Source organism: Sphaeramia orbicularis, chromosome 9 (genome assembly GCF_902148855.1).
Source record: "Sphaeramia orbicularis chromosome 9, fSphaOr1.1, whole genome shotgun sequence".
Lineage (NCBI taxonomy): Eukaryota > Metazoa > Chordata > Actinopteri > Kurtiformes > Apogonidae > Sphaeramia > Sphaeramia orbicularis.
The window spans coordinates 34,991,182-35,010,835 of record NC_043965.1 but is presented as its reverse complement, the minus strand read 5'-3'; the positions used below and the strand labels follow the sequence as shown (position 1 = coordinate 35,010,835).

Sequence of the window (19,654 nt, the reverse complement as noted above, 5' to 3'; positions counted from 1 at the left end):
GCAGCACATGTTTAAACATGGCGGCCCCCGCACGAAAGACGGTCGCAGATTCTGAAGATTCAAGTAGCAGCGACGACGAGGAGCTTCGAAGATGTCGGGAGGCAGTGTGGGAAGCACAACCCCTCAAGACAAAAGGTGAACATGTATTCATTGTTAATAATACAAAATATAACAAAATTAAATCAGAATGCGACATCAGTCTGGTCAAATGACTGCAGTTACAGAAGAGTTATTAGCATTAGCTTAAAGTACAACATGTTTATTTAATAGATGTGAAAACATGTAGCAGCTCTGTTTATTTACCTTTTGCAGCTTCTTGCGTTAACCTAAACACCTATAATGAATGACATGTGTTCAGGATTTTTACCAAAACCACCTGTGTTACTGACGGCTGCTAACGTCCTGTGTTTTAGATGCAGGCAGCGATGTGAAACAATCAAAACGGTAAGACTTTTTATTAAAAAAATAATCACTAAACTTCATTAACAGCAAAGAAGGACTCGATACACTGTCACTGCTCTGATGCCTAATGAGACTTCTAAGTTTTGCTACTGATTTGAGGTACTTAAGTGTTTAATCCAACTTATACTTCCCCTTCTCAGAGGCAGATTCATTTTTCTTCACAAAATTTTTTGACAGCTACAGTTTCCTTTCAGGTTAATTTTTCTTTCAATGAAAGCCACATTTCAAATATTTTGGTTATGAAAAACTGAAGCATCAAGTGTTTCTTTTATGGGTTAAGAAAAGTCTCCTCCTCCTTAAGCTAAATGAGCAATAAATCTCCTTTGATTAGTTTTAAAAATACATTGTCTTAAAGCTGAAAACTTACAGATGTGAAGCATTGCTGTTGATCAGTGGTTCCTTTTCCAGCTCAGGACCCAAATTCACCAAATTGTCCAATGAATTATCATAAGCTGTAGTTTTTTACTGACTCTTCCTTGGTCAAAAGCATGTTGAGTTTAATGTACTTTGCTGTCAACAGTCACTTGAAACAAGTAGTTTTACTTAACCAACAACATTGACTGACTTTTTTTGTTGTGAAAACACCTTCTCTAAAAGTGTGTCTTTCTCCATTTTTAGCATCATTTATGATTCATTTTGTCTTGTTGTATCTTTTATGACATTTTTGACCTATATTTTTATAAATGCATGTCACATGACTTTGATGAGCCCTATATATTAACTCTTCATTTTCATCATCATCTATTTTAACTTGGGAGACACAGCTCAACACTATATAAAAAAGATCAAATGAGTTCTGAATGTCTACAGTAGTAACATACAACATGCATATTAATGTATGATTTAAGTTATGATTTAGTGTGTGTATTTTATGACTATAAACATCATAAAACACTGAGGGGCCATTCACTGCTTTACTTCTAGTTTTCTCTCTTTTTTTTTTTTTTTTTTTTTTACAGATAAGAATGAACACATGTTGACTTAAATAAGTACTTCCACCATTGTACATGATGTACACTACAGTACACAATAGGGATTTTGCACAAACAATTGATTACTTTAGTCAAAACGGCAAGCATAGATGACAAAGATTTTTAAGAGTCAAGTCATTTTTACTGGGGGTCAGGGTGGGAGGACATTTATTTTTTTTAGTTAATATTGATCCAGAACTAATGTTTATGGCAAACTTTCTGCTTAAGTGCAGATATGTTAAGTCTTAGAAAGTGTTTTAGGATGAGGGTGTCTCCCTCTCCTTGGTTGCTCAGTTTGTTTTTTTTCCACTATTATTTTGGTTTGCGTGAAGGGCACATGTTAAAAATGGCGTCACAATTCATCAGGTGATTGACTTAATTATTCAACTCCATTCCTGAATACCCGTCCCTACTACATACATACATATGTCACCCTCCATTGCTATTGCATAATAATAAATTATATCTTGTTGTAGTCGCTTCTTAGTGAAATGAATGCTGTTGGCTTGTTCTTTAAACTCTGTATAAAATTATGAGCAGTTAATGATCTTTTAATAATGTTTTGCTGTGAAACAGAATTGTTGTTGCGGAACATGAACACGATGGGAATGAGCTCCAGGTCACTCGAGGCTTTCAAACACATGTGGCTAAAAAGTTAGACCATTTACTTGACAGGTAAGTTTTTACATTATACATAGATGTTTTAAAGAAGTGATATTTTGCTTTTTTAAATGGAATTATGTATTTTAAAACATTTCCCTGTGGTCTACATAAACTGTAAATGCTATGCTTGGGTCTGAATTCTTCATTAATTCAACTCCACAGGTCCATCTTCAACCCTATTTCTGAGTAATGACACCAAAGAGGTCATTTTGAATGCTGGCCCTTTAAATGCAAATGCCCCACCCCCTCCCAGGTTTTTGACTGTGCTGCTCTGTCCCGTTCAGCCACTTGAGTTTATTAATACAACCAACAACTGAACATTTTAGGTAATCGGCTCAAAGTTTGGACATATTTTCAGTAGGGACTACAACCACTGCTGCTGACAAACAATTATAGCGTACTCGGAGAAATGTTCGTGGGACATCTTGACCTTATTTGTGCAAATGTTGTGACGTAACTAGTTATCAAACGTTGCAAATTAAGAAGGAATTGAAACAGGTTGTAGAAATCCACTCTATTTTTTTTCAAAATGAAAATAAAGATAGCTTTGCAGCACCTGGAGGGTTCAAATTCAAACTTTATGAACTTTTAGGGTCCAAATACACAAATAAATGTACCAAAGACTAATAAAAGTGGGTTTAGCAAAATATGAGCCCTTTAAGAAAAATAATGAGCGTATATTGTCACTCCTGATTTATAACCAACATTGTGTCACCAGTTTAATTTCAGAGAAGCAGCCTGAAACTTCAACCTGTGTGGAGTTGGCAAAATGTGGTGATGATGATGAAGGTAACGTTTCTGTTTGTTTTGGTGTGTTAATATGATGATTTTCTTAACATTTTGCTCTACTCATGTTCACACATGCTATTGTCTTTTAGGATTCCGTTTGTTTTCAACATCAGTTCCTGGACAGGCAGCTGAAGAACCTCCAGCCCCAGTCAGACGTCGACCTATTCCCAGCTCAAGGTTGTTATTGTGTGTATGTTCTTATAAGAACTCAGTCAAGTTCTGTACTCCATAATATGACCTTATGCCTGTTTTTGCTGTTTTTCAGTGATAGCGACAGTGACATGGAAACACGGCTGAAAGAGGCAGCGGTGTCAATCAAAGATCTTTTACCGGCATTTTTACTGCCCGCGACAGAGTCAAAGGAAGAGATTCCCAGCACAGAAAAAAGAAAGAAAAAGAAGAAGAAAAAGAAAGTAGAAGAGGGAGAGGAGAATCATATTGTCAAGAAAAAGAAGAAACTGAATCAAGAAGTGACTGAGAAGGTGGACTCAGAATCTGCTCATAATGGTCAAAACAGCGGTGACCACAATGATTCAGACAATGCACAAACACAGGTCAAAGTGAAAAAGAAAAAGAAGAAGAGAAAATCAACAGAGGCAAATACAGAGGGAGAGGTTGTGAGCTGATTCTTTCAAGGATAATCTGTCATCAGTGTATATAATCATTAAAAATGCTGTTATAGCAGTTATTTTTGAAGTAGTCTTTACTCATAATGAAAGACAGTGAAAAAAGCATCTCAAGGCAGTGAGTAAAAAAGCAAACAACATGGCTTATAACTGAATGTACAATTTTCTAAATATTACAAAAGTAAATTTGAATAAAATACATTTTCATATTAATTTTCAGTTGATTCTCTGTTGTATCAAAAGTGAATCTTCACAAATATTGATATGCTGATCCTTGTTCATGTTACAGTGTTTTGGGCGAGTCAGCAAGTCACTGGAACATGGCAGCGGACCCTGGAGATCCTCTGTGAAATGTTAAATTGGTTTTTCCCAGAGTTACCCCAGAGATAGCCGTCATCCTGAACACAACCAGGGTCCTGAATGCAGCTGATAGAGAGGAGGCGTTACTACTAGAGCAGCATTACTGTGCAGTAGAGACCATTTGTGTGGGAATGTAAGAGCTGATGTCTGTCGGTGAGGGCGAGAGGAGGTGGGACTGATGACTCTCTGTTGTCTGAGTGGACGGATACAGCTCTAGGCTCTCAGAAGAAGCTGTGGAAAAATAATGACATCGATGGTTCATGTGGACGTTTTAATGTGCAGAACCTTTATGTGTCAGATCCATGGAAATAATAATGTTTCCATGAAATTAGATTCCAACATCAACTAATAGCATTATATGATGGAATTCTCTATTGAGCCTCTTTTCACATGGATTTAGAAAATGTGTAAGTTATACCCAGTAATATTTTGGCTTGCTGAAATGTCTTACTCCATGTAAAATGCTAATATAAAAGATAATTATGTAATTTAATGCTATTAGTTGATGTTGGAATCTCTTGATACTGAACTAAGATTTATATTTTATTTAGATACACAGAAAAGATTATATTAACATGCTTAAGGAGTTTCCTAAAGTTCCCATGAATGTACTTTAAATTTTGAAAGGAATGTTTTCAAAGGAATACAGGATTCAATGGCCTACAATGCAAAAATGCAGTTGTAGTTATGCACTATTAGTGACGTGAAATGTTTTAATGTGCAGAACCTTTAAGTGTCAGATTCATGGAAATAACATTTAAAACGTCTAACATGTCACTAATACTGCATAACTAGAACCGCAATTTTATATTGTCTGCAACTTCATTTCATCCAGTATTTGAAAAAAATAATTTCAAACTTACACTATATTCATGGGAACTTTAGGAATGTAATCTAATCTTTTCTGTGTATCTAAATAAAATAGTCTTTGATTAGTATCAGTAAATTACAACATCGACTAATAGCATTCTATTATGGAATTATCTGTTAAATTATATTAGCATTATTACAATAAAATAAATCCAGTTATTTTAGCAAACCAAAATATTCCAAGCTATAACTTTACACATTTCCTAAACCTATGTGAAAAGAGGCTCAATAGGTATCAGACAGAATATCTTTAAGTTAACAGAGTACAAATGTTTACCTGTGAATTAAACACCATTACAATATGACCAGTGAAAAGTACAAAAATTAGCTATTTAAGATAAATTAAAGAATGAAGGAAAAATATAAGATGTTTAAATTTGTATGTGTCTGCAATCAGTATTAATATTTTCTCATTAACGTTTTTGAGGAAATTCAGATAATCTTTCTTGCAAAAATGTAGAGTGAAAGTAAGAGATTTTTTTCTCCACAGTGGTATTGAGCTAGATTTGAGCTGTTTTCTTTCTTTTAGATACAATAGAACTCCTGTAATTAATATTATATGGGATGGGATATTAATTTGATTCAAAAACGTTTTACATGATTGTATGTTGCAGATTATCTTTACAACATATTTCTTGGTTGTATAAATTCCAACCCAATCCAATGAAAAACAAGCCACTGGTGAAGTTTGGCATACACATATGAAATAAATAAATAAATAAATAAATAAATAGCCAAGGATATTCTTCAGAAATTCAGATTTTATAAGATCCCATGAACTTCATTGAGGTTTGGTTTTTTTTGTAACTCAAGAAAATCCATGGCCAGAAGAGGGAAAGTAATTAATTCTGAGCTGCCATGGAATAACCCTGGTAAAGAATATTGCAACTGTTGCGTTTATTTTGTTCATATGAATGCATTTAAGTTTATATGATTAGGCCCAACAGTTCACAGTGTCAAAATTCACTCTGGGTTAGAAGTGGTTATACTGTAATGATGAATGTGCCTCCATGAAGGTAGTTTGTCCCATAGAAATTAATGTGTCAGAATGTTGTGAGGAGTAAAACCAGTGTAAACTAGTGTTTTTAGGTGTTTACCTGGTACAGGTGTGTGAGGCTGCAGATGGAGAGAGTCTTCTTCTAATCGAGGTTCATTCTCTTCCTCTGGATCTACTGTAAGTATCTATCCAAAAAGAAAAACAAGTTTTAAAAAATCACACCTAATAAGAGTCATTAACAGACCAAAGTCCTGTTGTATTCAGTACCTGTCTGACAGTGGCGAGGCTGGTCAGCGTCCCCAGGCTGCTGCTGTCAGTGATCACCATGGTCTGAGACAGCAGACTGGATGAGGGGTACTGAGGTGAGTCCGATTTGTTGTACACTGCAATTAGGGACAGATGAATGAGTCTTTGCACATACATAAGATAAAGTCATCACTTTCCTCCTGAGGTCTTACTGTGACATGGCAGCTGTGCCATAGTTGCCATGAATGGACTGGCTCCCATGTGGCTCTGGATCTGCTGTGATAGCTGCTGTTGTGGAGAGGCGTGAAGCTGCTGCTGGAATGAGATTGGCTGGAGAGTGGTGAAACTGGCCCCGACATTGTTTATAACAGGTACAGTCTGGGGTTGTGTGGAAGCTAAACCTGTAAACCAAAAGGGAAAAGATACCATTCTCTGCTTCTTCTTCTTTTTTTATTTATTTTTTTACATGTCATAAAAAAGCAGCATGTTGAAGTCTCAGGTTACCGATGAGAAGTGAAGACTCTCCCAGACTCATCACACTGGGCAGGGAGGCCATGATGAGCCCCTGGGAGGATGCAGAGGAGGCAGAGAGGCTATGTAGCGAGGTCAGAGTGCTTACTGGAGGCAGTGTGCCACCGCTGGACACCTGAACCAGAGGACAACACGGTGCTCACTGAGGCAGCAGTGTATGCAGCGGATAACAACACTGTGAGGATACGGGACACATGCTCTCACCAGCTTGGGATTATGGGTCTCGAGGAGTGTGTGGCTGGGCTCCAGTTGGATGGGACTTGCCAGGCGTCCTACTCTTTCCCCTCCGCTGCTTCTGGCTGAGCTCAGGGTGTCACAACAAAACCAGTGAGTACACACCAGTGACTGTGTTCATGTATTATGCAGCTTTGGTTGAATCACACTATGATTAGAGTACATTATTAACCTTTATTTAAACTGAATCATTGAGGGCTGACTTGTATTTGCAATGATGTGAAAAGATGTGGAAGATGAAATATTATGTTAAACAAGTATAAAACTCCAGTTAATAAAAGATACAAGATAACAGATAGGAGTTTTTTTTGTTTTGTTTTGTTTATTTTACCATTGCTTTCAATTCTCCAAGGGGTAGAGAGTGTTATGTTTTAGTGTGCTTTGTTCCAGTTAATTGGAGCATTGAAACCAAAAGCATTTTTTTCTGAGTTCATTAAAAACACAAGGGACTTGCAGTGAGAACCAGTCATTGGAATGAGTTTGGTATTTTCTAGAGGACAATTGTAACAATAAGGTGATGTAAGATGGCAGTTTCCCAAGAAGATCTTTAAGATAAACAAGCACAAGTGCATTTATTTTGTCTATTTACTTACTTGCTCTCTTCCTTGTTTTGAATGTCAGCAGTGGGAGTAGTAGTGAACGGCATGGATTGGTTATTAGTTTGTAGTAGTCACACTATATTTGGCAGTAGCTTGCTGGTTGTAAAAACTGCACTCATACTTGCATAATGACTCAAATATTAAAAGACCTTTTGACATTGACCAGAATGTCCTGAAACTGCAAACTACAAATTTTAACCCATAAAACGAAGGGTTCTTTTGATCTGTTTTTATTTCATCACTGCTTCTCATCTGTAATTGAACCCTCTTTGAAAAGGCCCACTCACTTTTTATTTCATCCTGTTGGTCTTGCAGCCATCACCACTCATTTTATCTTAACTTATCCCAGCCAGCATGTCCATGTGGGCCCCAGAAGGGTTATAATTGGGCTGCATATAAGGGTCACATGTGGTTAGTCTACAGTTTTCATGGTGGCCCCACATGTGTTTGCCCATATCAGAATCAGAGACCTGAATATCTCATATTATTTATTCTTCGCACTATTTTATCCCAAGGTATTTATCTTTCATGTCATTTGCACTACTTCTCATGTTATTTGCACTACTTAAATTCTATGTTTTACAAATATCTTAGTTTGCAATACTTTTTATTTTTTAATGTAAATAACTGTGCCTTTTACTGATATTTGTTGTTGTTTTACTGATATTTGTTGTTGTTTTACTGATATTTGTTGTCTGTCTGTAAATTCTTGCACTGAACCGGAGAGCTTTACCTCAGTTTCATTGTACTTGGTACAATGACAATAAAGAGATTCTGATTCTGACTTTGATTCTGATTCTGATATGGGTGAACACATGCGGGGCCGCCATGGATACTGCGGACAAACTCATATGGGACCCTTATATGCAGCCCAATTGTAACCCTTCTGGGGCCCACATGGACATGCTGGCTAGTACCTTCACAGGAACAAGCTGAAGACTGATTCAGTTAGTTAGTTAGTCATTACCCCAGCCCCTGAAGGGGGGGCAAGGGGTATTGTTAACACTCTAGCAGCAAAACTATTGGTTGAATTCATAGTTCAAATTTTTTTTAATGAATTTTTTCAATCTTTTTTTTTCTCCCATTTACTTACAATGGGTGAAATTTCAAATGTCTGCAGCAGCAAAACCATTGGTTGAATTCATACCAGACTGGGTTTATAGATTGCCAGTGACCCAGAATAGATGTGGTTACATTTTGGGAAAAGTAGGTCAAATTTCAAATTTCTTATGAGTTTTTTTTACCTACTTTTTTCCCATTTACTTATAATGTGGGAAATTTCAAATGTCTTTGGCAGCAAAACTATTGGTTGAATTCATACCAGACTGGGTTTATAGCTTGCCAGTGACCCAGAATAGATGTGGTTACATTTTGGGAAATGTAGGTCAAAGTTACTTTTTTTTTTTTTTTTTAATTTTTAAAATCTTTTTTTTTTCTCCCATTTACTTATAATGGGCAAAATTTCAAATGTCTATATAAAACATTACTTTTGTTTCAATTTGCTTCAAACTTGGCACTTATATAGAGGCAACTGAAATGCTGACATCAGTACAGGCATAGACATGATGACATCAGCTGGATTGATGCGAAAATAAGTTACAATACGTGCAAAGGGTGGGGTTTGTTGTGCCTGACACCACTTGTTTTTTCTCTATGTTGTTAGAGTCATTTATGGTTACATTTTTTAATGTTTTGTTCTACACGTGAATAACAGTTTGACATATTTTTTTTTTTAGCATACAACTTTTTTGTATGTTTTGTTCTAATTCATGCCACATGTACAATACTGTGCAAAAGTCTGAGGCCTACATTATGTTTGCTGGTTTAGTAAAGTTAATATGACCACACACACAAGCATTTCTCAGTCTCTGTATTAGAATACAGTTTGGATATATGTATGGTCTGTACAGCAGGAAAAACAACATTTTTAGGGAAAAAAAAAACAGCTTCTATAAACAAAATCGTCATATTTAGAGTGATTTTCCTTAGCACTTTACATGTCTTTAACCCTTTTAGTTAGACAATATGAGATTTATGGTATTATTTTTTTTAATGCTTTATACCAGGTTTCAGTTTGTACTGCTTCCTGTCATGTGGTCAGGGGTTACACTAAATAGTGATTTTAACCTTTAGAACCCATTTAGTTCAGTTTTGTGTGTCTTTTAAGACTGTGCACATAATTCCTATATGTTTTTTTGTATCTGAAGAAAAAAGCAATAAATAAGCTTATTTCAACCCTGCAAAAACAATATAACTAAAGGTGGCCTAAGACTGGCTGTGGTGCTGTACATAATCAATCTGATAACATGGAAATTACATTTATTCCTAGAGTACTATTGGAACTTCTAATGTGGAATAGTTGGTAGTCTGCAAACTTTTCAAAGTACTTTTCCCATCACTACTGATTGTATGGTCATTACCGTGCTCAGGACTTGGTGGGAGAGTAGGGTTGGAAGAGGAGCCTGGTTGGGTCGTGAAAGGTGTGTCGAGAGCCAGTTTATGTCGGAAAGCCTCCTCTTTGCGGCGGTTGGCGAACCAATTGTACACTCGCACCTCTGTAACCAGGTTAGAGCCCAGGCCTGCAAGCTGTGAAGGAGACACCCCCCTCTGGAGACATTCAGCCCTGTGGACGAACAGCACAGTAATACAGGACATTACATTTTAAAGGCCTCCACTCACACAGGTTTAGCTCTTTATTCATTTAGGGCTCTCAGTTCAATATACACCAAATGTTATTACTTTTAAGGAGGAAAGTAATGAGAAGCCGCATAGCCTGTAGGATCTCTCTCAGTAAATCTCTCTCAGTAAAGCCTGGTAAATTACAGAGATTAGTACCAGTTTATACTAGTGATTTAGACCATCTAAAGCACAGGTGTCAAACGTACGGCCTGCAGGCCAAAACCGACCCGCTGAGGGGTCCAATCTGGCCCATGTGATGAATTTGTGAAAAGCAAAAATGACACTGGAGATATTAACAGTTACTTTTGTCCAAGTTCCACATTCAGCCCAATTCGATCTCAAGTGGATCAGACTAGTAAAATGCTGTCATACTAATCTATAAATAATGACAACTCCAAATTCTTTTCTTTATTTTAGTGTAAAATTACATGAAAATGTTTACATTTCTATCTAACTGTCCTTTAAAAAAATGTTAATAACCTGAAAAAATATGAACAACCTGGAATGTCTTAAGAAAATTAAGTGTAATTTTACCAATATTCTACCTGTTACTAAATGTTTTGTGTATTTGTAGGTCCATTGTTTTCTATAACTTGTAATGCACTTGTGTAAATGATAAACTGAGGTAGAATATTGTTAAAATTGCACTTATTTTAAAAATAAATTAAAAAAAATTTTCATGGTGGTTCATGTTTTTCACATTTTTTAAAGGATAGTTTGTAGATGTAAATGTTTTCATGATGTAATTTTACTTTTTTCACACTAAAATGTAGATAAAAGTTTGGAGTTGACATTATTTCTATATTATTATGTTAGTATTTCACTGCACTTCAGATCATATTAAAAGGATGTGGCCCCTGAACTAAAATGAATTCGACATGCCTGACCTAAAGTCAGTCAGATACTTCTAATGTTAAAGGTACTTCAAAAGAGGCATGTCGTAGGCTTATTACATATAATAGTGTATATAGACTGACAAATTAAAAATAAAAAACATCATAAAGTTTCTTTGTAAGGTGTTGGACTGTCGGAACAGTTTTTTTGTGGCTTGTGAACTCTGCTGGAGGGATCTTTGAAAAGATGTTCCTTCATTTGGTGATATTATGGAGGTGATAGAGAACACTGACTAATACAGTGCTCGGATGTGTTGAAAGTATATGATCCACAGTACTTGACTCATCAAACCATTCGTTGAGCCTTTGTTTCTAATGGATTTGAACATCGTTATCCCATCAGTTTTTTCCTCTAATTTGTAACCTTTTTGTATTGAACCCATAAAGACCCAGTGCTACTTTTGTGGCAGTTCCCAAATGAATTTTTCTCTCTACTTAACCTTGTCAAGTCATTTATTACTATTTACTATAATATTATCCTCTGTATTTTGCATTTTTTCAGTGAAAATCAAGTATTTTCCTGTATATAAGTGACTGATCATGTAGATATTCATAAAAACCTCTGATTAAAGTTAAGGGTTATTATATCAGAAACAGAGAAAACTGAAGAAATAGTGACTTTTTCAGCAAAGATATCAATAGCTGAACGTAAAACAAGTGTCTCCATCCGCTGTCATTGATCAAACTCCATGGGCTTTGATGGTGAATCACTGTTGTAGAATATGACAGTGTTTCCATGTTCACTACAGAACCTCTGAACATCCAAATGGGTCATTTCTGATGACCATGAAAAGATGAATAACAGCATTTTACACCAATTATTTACCTATATTGATAGGATTAGCGGATCAACAGGTATTAAACAGTTAAGATCAGTAGATGCTTTTGTTTGCCAGTGGATGTTTGAGTCTTTATGCGTTAATAGACATTTTTACATGATGTCTGCCTCACTGTTATGGGATGTGGTTTTACTTCACTGAATGACAACTTTCAATCCTCTGTTTCTACACATGTCACCTGTTACACTCCTCCACTAATCCCTCCCTCTCTTCTTTGCTGGGGTTCTTCTGTCGTTCGTAGGCGTGGAAGAGGATCTGCAGGGATGCTGGACCCCATTTGAACCTGTTCCTGCGTCCTTTCCTGGTTTCCTCCCCTTGGTCATCCACAGATGTGAGACCATGTTTGGCATTAGTAAATTCTGAAAATGAACAGCATGTGGTTTGATCTTTTATCACTCTTCTTTCAATTTTTTTTTTAAATTTTTTTTATTTACAGAAAACTGATATGTGAAAGCAGAAACATGAATATGGAACTCCACAGCTGCTGTTATACTCACGTTGGCTAATCTCGCACTGCCTCTTGACATACCAGGTGTACAGAGCAGCCCTCTTCTGGTTCTTCATAGGCGTGCCTTTGTTGAGGTGCTGCGATAGATGGGACTGGTTGAGTCCTGTTGACTCCACCACTTCTCTCTGAGGGAGGTTGTGCTGCTGCATGTAGCTTTTTACCATTTTTGCAACGTGCCATGGGTCCTCTCTATTTGACAAGAACATCCAAACAGACAGAAATCATGTACATATTTTTTGCATTTCTGTTTATGGAAATATTTTACACTTCACTGCTTTTTACAACTTTTTCTGGATGTTTACCAACACAGGCATGTAAAACTCCACCATTAGAGACAAAGCATGGCCACTCAGAGGGAAGTAAAATAAAGCTTATTGACAAAGAGAGATAAGGGAAAGCACACAGGGGCAAAGTCCAAACCTTTCAGATCAGTGGAGAGGAAAAAGGTAGAAAAGCTTTATGAATCCTCATTTAACATTTTAACTGTCAGAGAAGGGGCAGATAAAACATACAAAACCTCAAAATACAACAGCTTTACCAGATTAAAATTCAGCACACAGATATGTTTAACTATTGTATTAGACAATAAAATATGAGAAATAACCCCTGAATACTTCCTCAAACACTGTTTAAATATTTTCCAACATTTACATCTCATTATAGTGTCAGGTTTGAAGTGCAGAGTGTATTCCACATATTGCAAATCATTGTGGATCTACCACTCATGGCTTATGTAAACACAGCGTCATGTAGGCAGTTGTATTCCATTAATCTTCACCTCTGCCTGTAGCTTATTTATTAAGAAATGGCCACAGAATAATGATGAGGGTAGGTAATTAGTAACTAGCAAAGGAGGAACCCTCTTTAAAATCGCCTCAGAAGCCACATTGCAGAGAGAGTCAGACAGAGAGCGGGAGTAGGAGGCAGGAATTAGGAAGCAGCTTGAGAGTAAAGTTAAAAGAGTGGATGTTATCAGGTGTTCTTGTCAGCTCTCGGGTGCTTAGTTTTGGGGTGTAAAAGAAAAGAGTCAAAAAATAGGGTCAAGGCATTTCCAGGTTTGATTTGATCATGGTCTGTTAGGAGGAAGGAGCATATTAGTGTGTGGAAACAGCAGAAGAGATTAAGGTGATTTTGCTGTTTCCATGGCGCTTCCAGAGAACAAAAACACAGATCCACTTACTGCAGGAGCTGGTCGACTTCAGCCCTCAGTTTGGCTGCTTCCTCTGGGGGAAGCTTCTCCAGATCTCGGAATATAGGCGGTGGGAAATCCATCTCTCCCTCCTCGGAGCTCTCTCCATCCCCCCTCTCTGCCCTCTCAGCGCCAGCCCTGTCTCGTTCCAGTTCCCCCATGGCTTGGACCAGGATGTCCCGGGAAAGTCCAGATCCCAGCAGGGCCCAGATCAGCTGCTCCTGAAGGGCGGTCAGACGGCACGGCCTCGCCTTGGTCACCCTGGCCCTCTCCTCTCCCTCCATTACTCTGAAGCTATGCCTCGCTACTGCCTCGCAAACAAACACACCGCTCTCAAACAACAGCCAGGCAGCAGCAGGCAGCACTGGGCCTCATTATATCTGCAGTCCCTCTTTAGCACTGGAGAATGTGTACTTTCATTTTCCCTGTGTTGAATTTCCCCTCGATGTGTCCTGAGCTGCCTGGTTTTAACTCTCCACCTGCTGTTTTGCTTTCAAAGGTCAATTTCTTTTTTTTTTTTCCTCCTCTTCACCCCCTCCTTCTTACATGCGCCCTGTGAACTTTGTCCCTACTCTCCTAATCGCCTGTAATGACCAAAGTGCATCTAAAAACAATAAATGGAAAAAGAGGGTGTCACAGTTGAGAGAAGAGCTGCAGACACAACAGCTCACTCTACAGAAAGACAAGTAAATACTGTTTAAATGCTACTGTCAAGACTCTTCATGGCCTGGTCCCACATTATACTTTGATCCCCTTAATCGTATATAAACCTGTCTGTAGTCGGAGATACTAAACCAGTCTTTTTCTGGCTTTTCCAGGCTGAATGAGACTAAAACTTTACTATCAGGGCCTCGAGGTTCTGGAGCAACCAGCCTGAATAAATGAGTCAGTCTATTCTTAAAACATACATTATATTGAAGAACACTGTTATACATATATATTATAATATATAGTTTCTCAAATCAATCAACAACATTAGTTCTACAAACTCTCAGTGACCGATAGTGACCAAGGCCTCATGTTTGGCCTCTGAAGTGGAGTTGCATATGGAAAGGGAATGGAGAGGGAAAATAATGGCTGAAAAAAAAAAAGAAAACTCACCCAACATTGTCTATATTTTTTACAATTTGATGCTCACTTATCCAGATATATATTCTATCGATTTATAACTTTGGGTATTTTTTATTTTGACCTAGATATTGAGTTTAATAGTTTAACAGCTTTCTACTAAAGTTAAAGACAAGTGTTTTCCCCTCTCACTGATTGTATGATTATTACTCAGGACGTGGTAGGAGGTTTGAGTGTGATTAGCGTTTTTTAAATTTTTTTTCCTGTTACTAACAGGATAATATCAGCCTTATCATTATTCTAATACATTGATGTTGTAGGATGTGTCTGCACTCCAAGATGTTTGGACATACAAAAAATATCTCTATATATTTATTTGAATGAAAAATATTATTTAAAGTGAATCCTTTGCACAAACATCCACTTTATGGATAGGAGTATTTAATTGTTAACAGAGGGTTTAATGTTATATTACAATAAATATCATTGCAATAAACATTTTTATTTCATCTTTTGGATTGATTTTGTTTACACTGTTATCTTAAAACTTGCTTCAGAGTTTCTTTTTACTTAATTTTACTCAATGTTGACTTAGATTTTCATTACTACAGATGTTTTAAATGTTCTACCTTTATCTATCTAGAATATTTGACATGTTCTGACCATAAATAATCATTTTTGAACCACAAGTAACCATCTGGTTTCTTCAACTCTCACTCAGGAAGAAAAACAAGCCCTCAAACTTAGAGGAAAAATTTGTCTTTTAATTGTGATAATTATCAACTGCAAATGACATGAACATTTTTATCATGATAATACTTCAAAGTAGAAAAGCACCCAAAGAGCGCAGACCTCCGCCAAGGCAGATCAGTGCCCCCCCCCCCAATCACCACCGAAATTTAATCATTTGTTCCTTGTGCCAGTATCAACATTTCCTGGAATTTTCATCCAAATCCATCCATAACTTTTTGAGTTATCCTGCACACAGACAGACAGACAGACAGACAAACAAATGCTGGCAAAAACATAACCTCCTTGGCGGAGGTAATCAATGGGAAGGGAGAGTTTTATCAAATGCAGGTGTGATTTGTCCCAATATTTTTGTCCATATGGTGAATCTGACTGTCAGAAACTGAGCTGCCCTTCTTGTACATGCCACTAGAGGGCACTGTTGTGTCATCTATACTTCACTAACTTTCAGGTTCTTTGACAAGGTGGAAAGAACCTTGTGCTATGAATCAGTGTATACAGTATTGGTTCTGTGTCATAACAACTTTGTTGAGCAGACGCTCCTTCACTTAGGACTGAGAGGACTGTATCTCCTGGTGATATTTTTACTTTATCTATTCTTGTTTCTGCTTATCATGTTCTTTCTCAATGCAAACTTCTACTCTGCCATTTTATTTTTCACCTTTAGAAAATGTGCAAATGCAAAAATAAATTCTCCTGCTCTTGTCAGTGTTTGTTTCTTAAGACTGACGCCAGTACTTCACTTGATAAAATGTGGTCAAGCACTTTCAAAAGCCCCTACATGTGGAGCTAAACTTACGGAAACTTGTGAAATTTTATGCTACCTGTTTACCTGTGTTGCACGGATCTGTTATTTTAATTGGCAGATTCAGAAGTTCTGTGTGTTTGATCCACCCTGTTGTTTCTGTCAAAATAAGAGTTGGCAGGAATGACAAGCTGGAAGCAGATGGGAAAGGAAAGATGGTAAACTGAATGGGAGAAAACCTCTGAGAGTTAATGTAGTCCTTTATCTTTTCTCCTCCTTTCTGTGTAAAACGCTCACTTTCTCTACCGGGATCACCTTATACCATTCTCAGGTTCAGCCTATCAGCACCTTTTTGTGTGGAGCTCTTGTTACCCCACCCCACCCTTGGGAAGATGGCATTATACTGTATTTGGAAGGGTAACAGAGCTCCCTCTATCTCCCTGAGACATGCCACTGACCTGTAATTAAGTCCCATTGTACTATTCAGAGGAAACTCCTCACCAAAACGGACAGAGGGCAGTGTGTGTGGATTTCCAACAGTTCATTTACCGCTGTGACTAATGCTCAACCACACAGGCTGGTTTTATCAAGAAGGACCACATGCAGCACACATTAGAGCTTGCATTTTCCCTCTCCAGAGAACTCAAAGCTATGCTGATTGGTAATGAGATACAATCCACACTGTCCATTTCTCATTAGCAGGCCATTGCTGGCAGTGTGGAACTGTGTTCTCACTGCGAGCTCTCCCTCTCAGTCTCTGCCTCAGCCTCGTGCACCCTCCACCCACCACCCCCCACCCCTCCTGCCCCGCACACATACATCCCCGCCATTCAACCCCATTGATCATGCATGCAGAAATTTAACACACCCCTTAATTCCTGTCCAAATAGCCCCCTGTCCCACTTCCAGAGCTTCATCTGTTCATTTGCAGAGGATAGAGTAGGGCTGTGTGCAGGCAGGACACTGGCTGCTCTGATCACATCACACACATTGACAATAAAGTGTGAAAGAGAGGACAATCACAAACCCAAATGTGTCTGCCTCCACATTCTTTGTTGCATCCTTACAACTTATAATATTGCTCTGATCAATCACATTGCCGGTGTGGGCAGATTTGAAGAACTTTTATAGTTTTGCTTGCTCTTATTTGCTTAAGTGTGAACAAAACAAAAATCCTTTAATCTCCTGATTTTATGGTTCCAGGCTTTGAAACAAACTCCGAGCTCTGAGTGAATCGGACAGCATCCATTTTAAACCCACCATAAGTCAAAGCTGTCATTGTCTTTGTTTGAATTGCTCAGGCTATTGATTTGCCTTAACATTGCTTCCCATGTCACATGTTGAGTCAGTGTTGAGAAGATTAGCTGGAGCTGGCTTTGGTACTAATTAAATACTTAAACCTCAGCAATGAATGAGCACAGCACACAAACCTTCTGTTATACCACACTGCATAAGCGGGTTTGCAGCATGAAAGGTGTATTAAGACAGATGAACACATTGTTGGTGGTGATATCCATATGGCTGCAAATGGACGTTCACCCAAAAGGCCTTTGGTGCACAGTTAGCTTAGCATCTATACAGGAAATCTGACATTGATTCAATTTAAGTTAATATATCAGGCAATAAAACATATGTAGCACGTAGCACAATTACCAAAGTCATATTTTTGGCCAAACTGTGACATCTGTGTAACTTTGTTTTCCAAACACTGCTGCTTCTTTTTTGCATCACTGGCTACATCCTGAAAAATTATGAGTTAGGAAAGTGTGCTTATGAGGCTAATGATAATGGACAGTCCATAAACTGTCCCTAACCATCTCAAATTCAAAGTTTAATCTATTTAAAGAAAAGTTATGAATACATATTAAAATGAAGCTAACTTAACATTATTCAAAGACGCTCCAAATGGGCACTGAAAATTCATTTCTGAAGTCTCTGAATAGTTGTGAAACTAATTCACTTTATAGTATCACAAACTTTGTTACTGTAGCCGGGTTTTGTAACTGTGTTTGTTTTATTTCTGGCATTTTACATTAATAGCACATGCTATTAATTTCCAGACTAATGTGGTTATGTTCTTAAGTTTGTAAATGAATGTGGTTATGGTCTCTGTATTTCAAAAGTTTTTGTCAGTTATTTCACTGATGAGTTGTTTAAGCTACAAACTATGATCAAACTGTTTACTTATAAAAGGACAGCATGTTTTAATATTAATGCTAAGTATCATTTGCATTTGTAATGTCTTTTTCATAAATAGGATGGAAACTATGTCAAGTCTTTCAGACTGACATGAACTCTTACAGGAAGTTTGCTTTTAAACGCCTTCAAAGTAAAGGGTTAATGAGTTCCACTGAAAAGGTAAGTACAGGAATACAATGGAAACAGGGAGATAACTTCATAAAATAGACTACTTACGACAGTTTATGGTTTATATTTCTTATAATCTGGCAAGACTTTCATTATTTGCTAATTTTATTGTATGGTTGTTCTCCAAGCTTTGATTTGCCTTTAGTGTATGACCCACTATAATAAGTTGGACTTGATATCATCTTTAATCTTTTACTGCTTTTTTGATTTTCACTCTGTCACCAAAATACAAAATTCTTGGTTCATATGTTATATGACTGTTTCAAATGTCACCAAACACCTGAAACCTGTTGTCATGGTAGGATACTAAAAACAATCCTTGTTAGTGTTTAACTCTAATGTTTTTGGATTACTATTACTGTCACATTTTGCTGCTGTAGATGTTTAAGTTTGGCCAAGTCTCATCTACTTTATATACTGTTGATTAATTCAATCTGCAGCATTGCATCATTTTCAATAACATCTTAAGTTTGTAGCATTATAACAGTGAGAACTGTGCAAAAATTCAACTTTCCATGGGTTAAAAAAAAAAAAAACAAGTCTGTTTTCTGCTTTATGACAATCAGTTTTTCTTTTTTCTTTTAAAGACTTTATGTACAATTATTTGATCAGTTTATCACAATCATTCATAATCAATTCATTTGGTGATACATGTTTTTCACTGGATACGAAAGGTAATCTGAAATGGAGTGGAATAAAAAATATGATTTTTGTTTCCAAGATCTAGTGTGAAAAAGCAAATGTCCTTTCAGGTTATGTCCTCATTATACAAACCCTTTACTCCTGTACCTGTTCTAACTAACCTATGACATGAAATGGTCCCATATTTTATAAAACACAGTGCCTCTAATATTAGTCTTCTTGTCATACAGTGGTGGAAAAGCAGGCTAAAGATGTTCATTTTGTCTTCTGTTTATGTAATTATACTTCTCCTTTTTTTCTTTTGTTCAGACAAGGTATAGTTTTTTTTTAACATCTAAAAAACTATACCTTGTCTGAACAAAAGAAAAAAAGAGAAGGTGGCAAAGCATTTTTGGATACCCCATGCACTTGTGATATATTGTATTAACAATAACTGTCACGTCACTGAACTCAAATATAGTGCCATACTCCAAACCCAAATGCTCCCTTCTGCATGTTCCATCATGGTGAAAACTGGTTGTTTCAGCAAAATAATGAAACACTTCCAGGGCATATGATACATTGAAATAGTCAAGAATTTAGGTTTGTTTTTTATTTTTGTTAACAATAAACAAACAAAAAAAATT

The 19,654-nt window shown here is 37.0% G+C and overlaps 2 protein-coding genes and 1 long non-coding RNA gene across 4 annotated transcripts; 2 read left to right on the top strand and 1 right to left on the bottom strand.

Moving 5' to 3' along the window:
- The first annotated feature begins 3 nt into the window (after positions 1–3).
- Positions 4–3,724, top strand: c9h12orf43 (chromosome 9 C12orf43 homolog). Of its 2 annotated transcripts, XM_030144103.1 has the most exons (6): positions 4–135; positions 414–444; positions 2,010–2,108; positions 2,815–2,885; positions 2,975–3,062; positions 3,151–3,724. In XM_030144103.1, exons 1-6 carry the CDS (start codon positions 18–20, stop codon positions 3,509–3,511), a joined length of 768 nt encoding a protein of 255 aa, XP_029999963.1. In that variant the 5' UTR covers positions 4–17; the 3' UTR covers positions 3,512–3,724. The 2 variants fall into 2 exon arrangements, with proteins under 2 accessions (XP_029999963.1, XP_029999964.1); XM_030144104.1 differs by lacking the exon at positions 414–444.
- Positions 3,725–3,828: 104 nt separating this feature from the next.
- hnf1a (HNF1 homeobox a) lies at positions 3,829–13,756 on the bottom strand. Its single transcript, XM_030144079.1, has 10 exons — positions 13,448–13,756; positions 12,257–12,456; positions 11,938–12,118; positions 9,769–9,971; positions 6,720–6,814; positions 6,489–6,630; positions 6,197–6,385; positions 6,006–6,121; positions 5,839–5,923; positions 3,829–4,102 (listed from the first exon to the last, which is right to left on the bottom strand). The coding sequence occupies exons 1-10, from the start codon at positions 13,738–13,740 to the stop codon at positions 3,972–3,974; spliced, it is 1,635 nt and encodes a 544-aa protein (XP_029999939.1). The 5' UTR covers positions 13,741–13,756; the 3' UTR covers positions 3,829–3,971.
- Positions 5,850–12,314, top strand: LOC115426135 (uncharacterized). The gene is made up of 5 exons (XR_003936313.1): positions 5,850–5,915; positions 6,190–6,355; positions 6,465–6,842; positions 12,001–12,090; positions 12,196–12,314. It is a non-coding gene; the product is annotated as an uncharacterized LOC115426135 (long non-coding RNA).
- Positions 13,757–19,654: the final 5,898 nt, after the last annotated feature.

Excerpts from the sequence above, each read along its gene's own strand:
- c9h12orf43 (XM_030144103.1), top strand. The coding sequence starts at position 18 with ATGGCGGCCCCCGCACGAAAGACGGTCGCAGATTCTGAAGATTCAAGT. Across the intron at positions 2,886-2,974 it reads ATGTGGTGATGATGATGAAG|GATTCCGTTTGTTTTCAACA; the intron begins GTAACGTTTCTG and ends ATTGTCTTTTAG. Across the intron at positions 3,063-3,150 it reads CGACCTATTCCCAGCTCAAG|TGATAGCGACAGTGACATGG; the intron begins GTTGTTATTGTG and ends GCTGTTTTTCAG.
- hnf1a (XM_030144079.1), bottom strand. The coding sequence starts at position 13,740 with ATGGAGGGAGAGGAGAGGGCCAGGGTGACCAAGGCGAGGCCGTGCCGT. Across the intron at positions 12,119-12,256 it reads GCAGTGCGAGATTAGCCAAC|AATTTACTAATGCCAAACAT; the intron begins GTGAGTATAACA and ends GTTCATTTTCAG. Across the intron at positions 6,815-9,768 it reads CCCACCAAGTCCTGAGCACG|CCAGAAGCAGCGGAGGGGAA; the intron begins GTAATGACCATA and ends CCCTGAGCTCAG.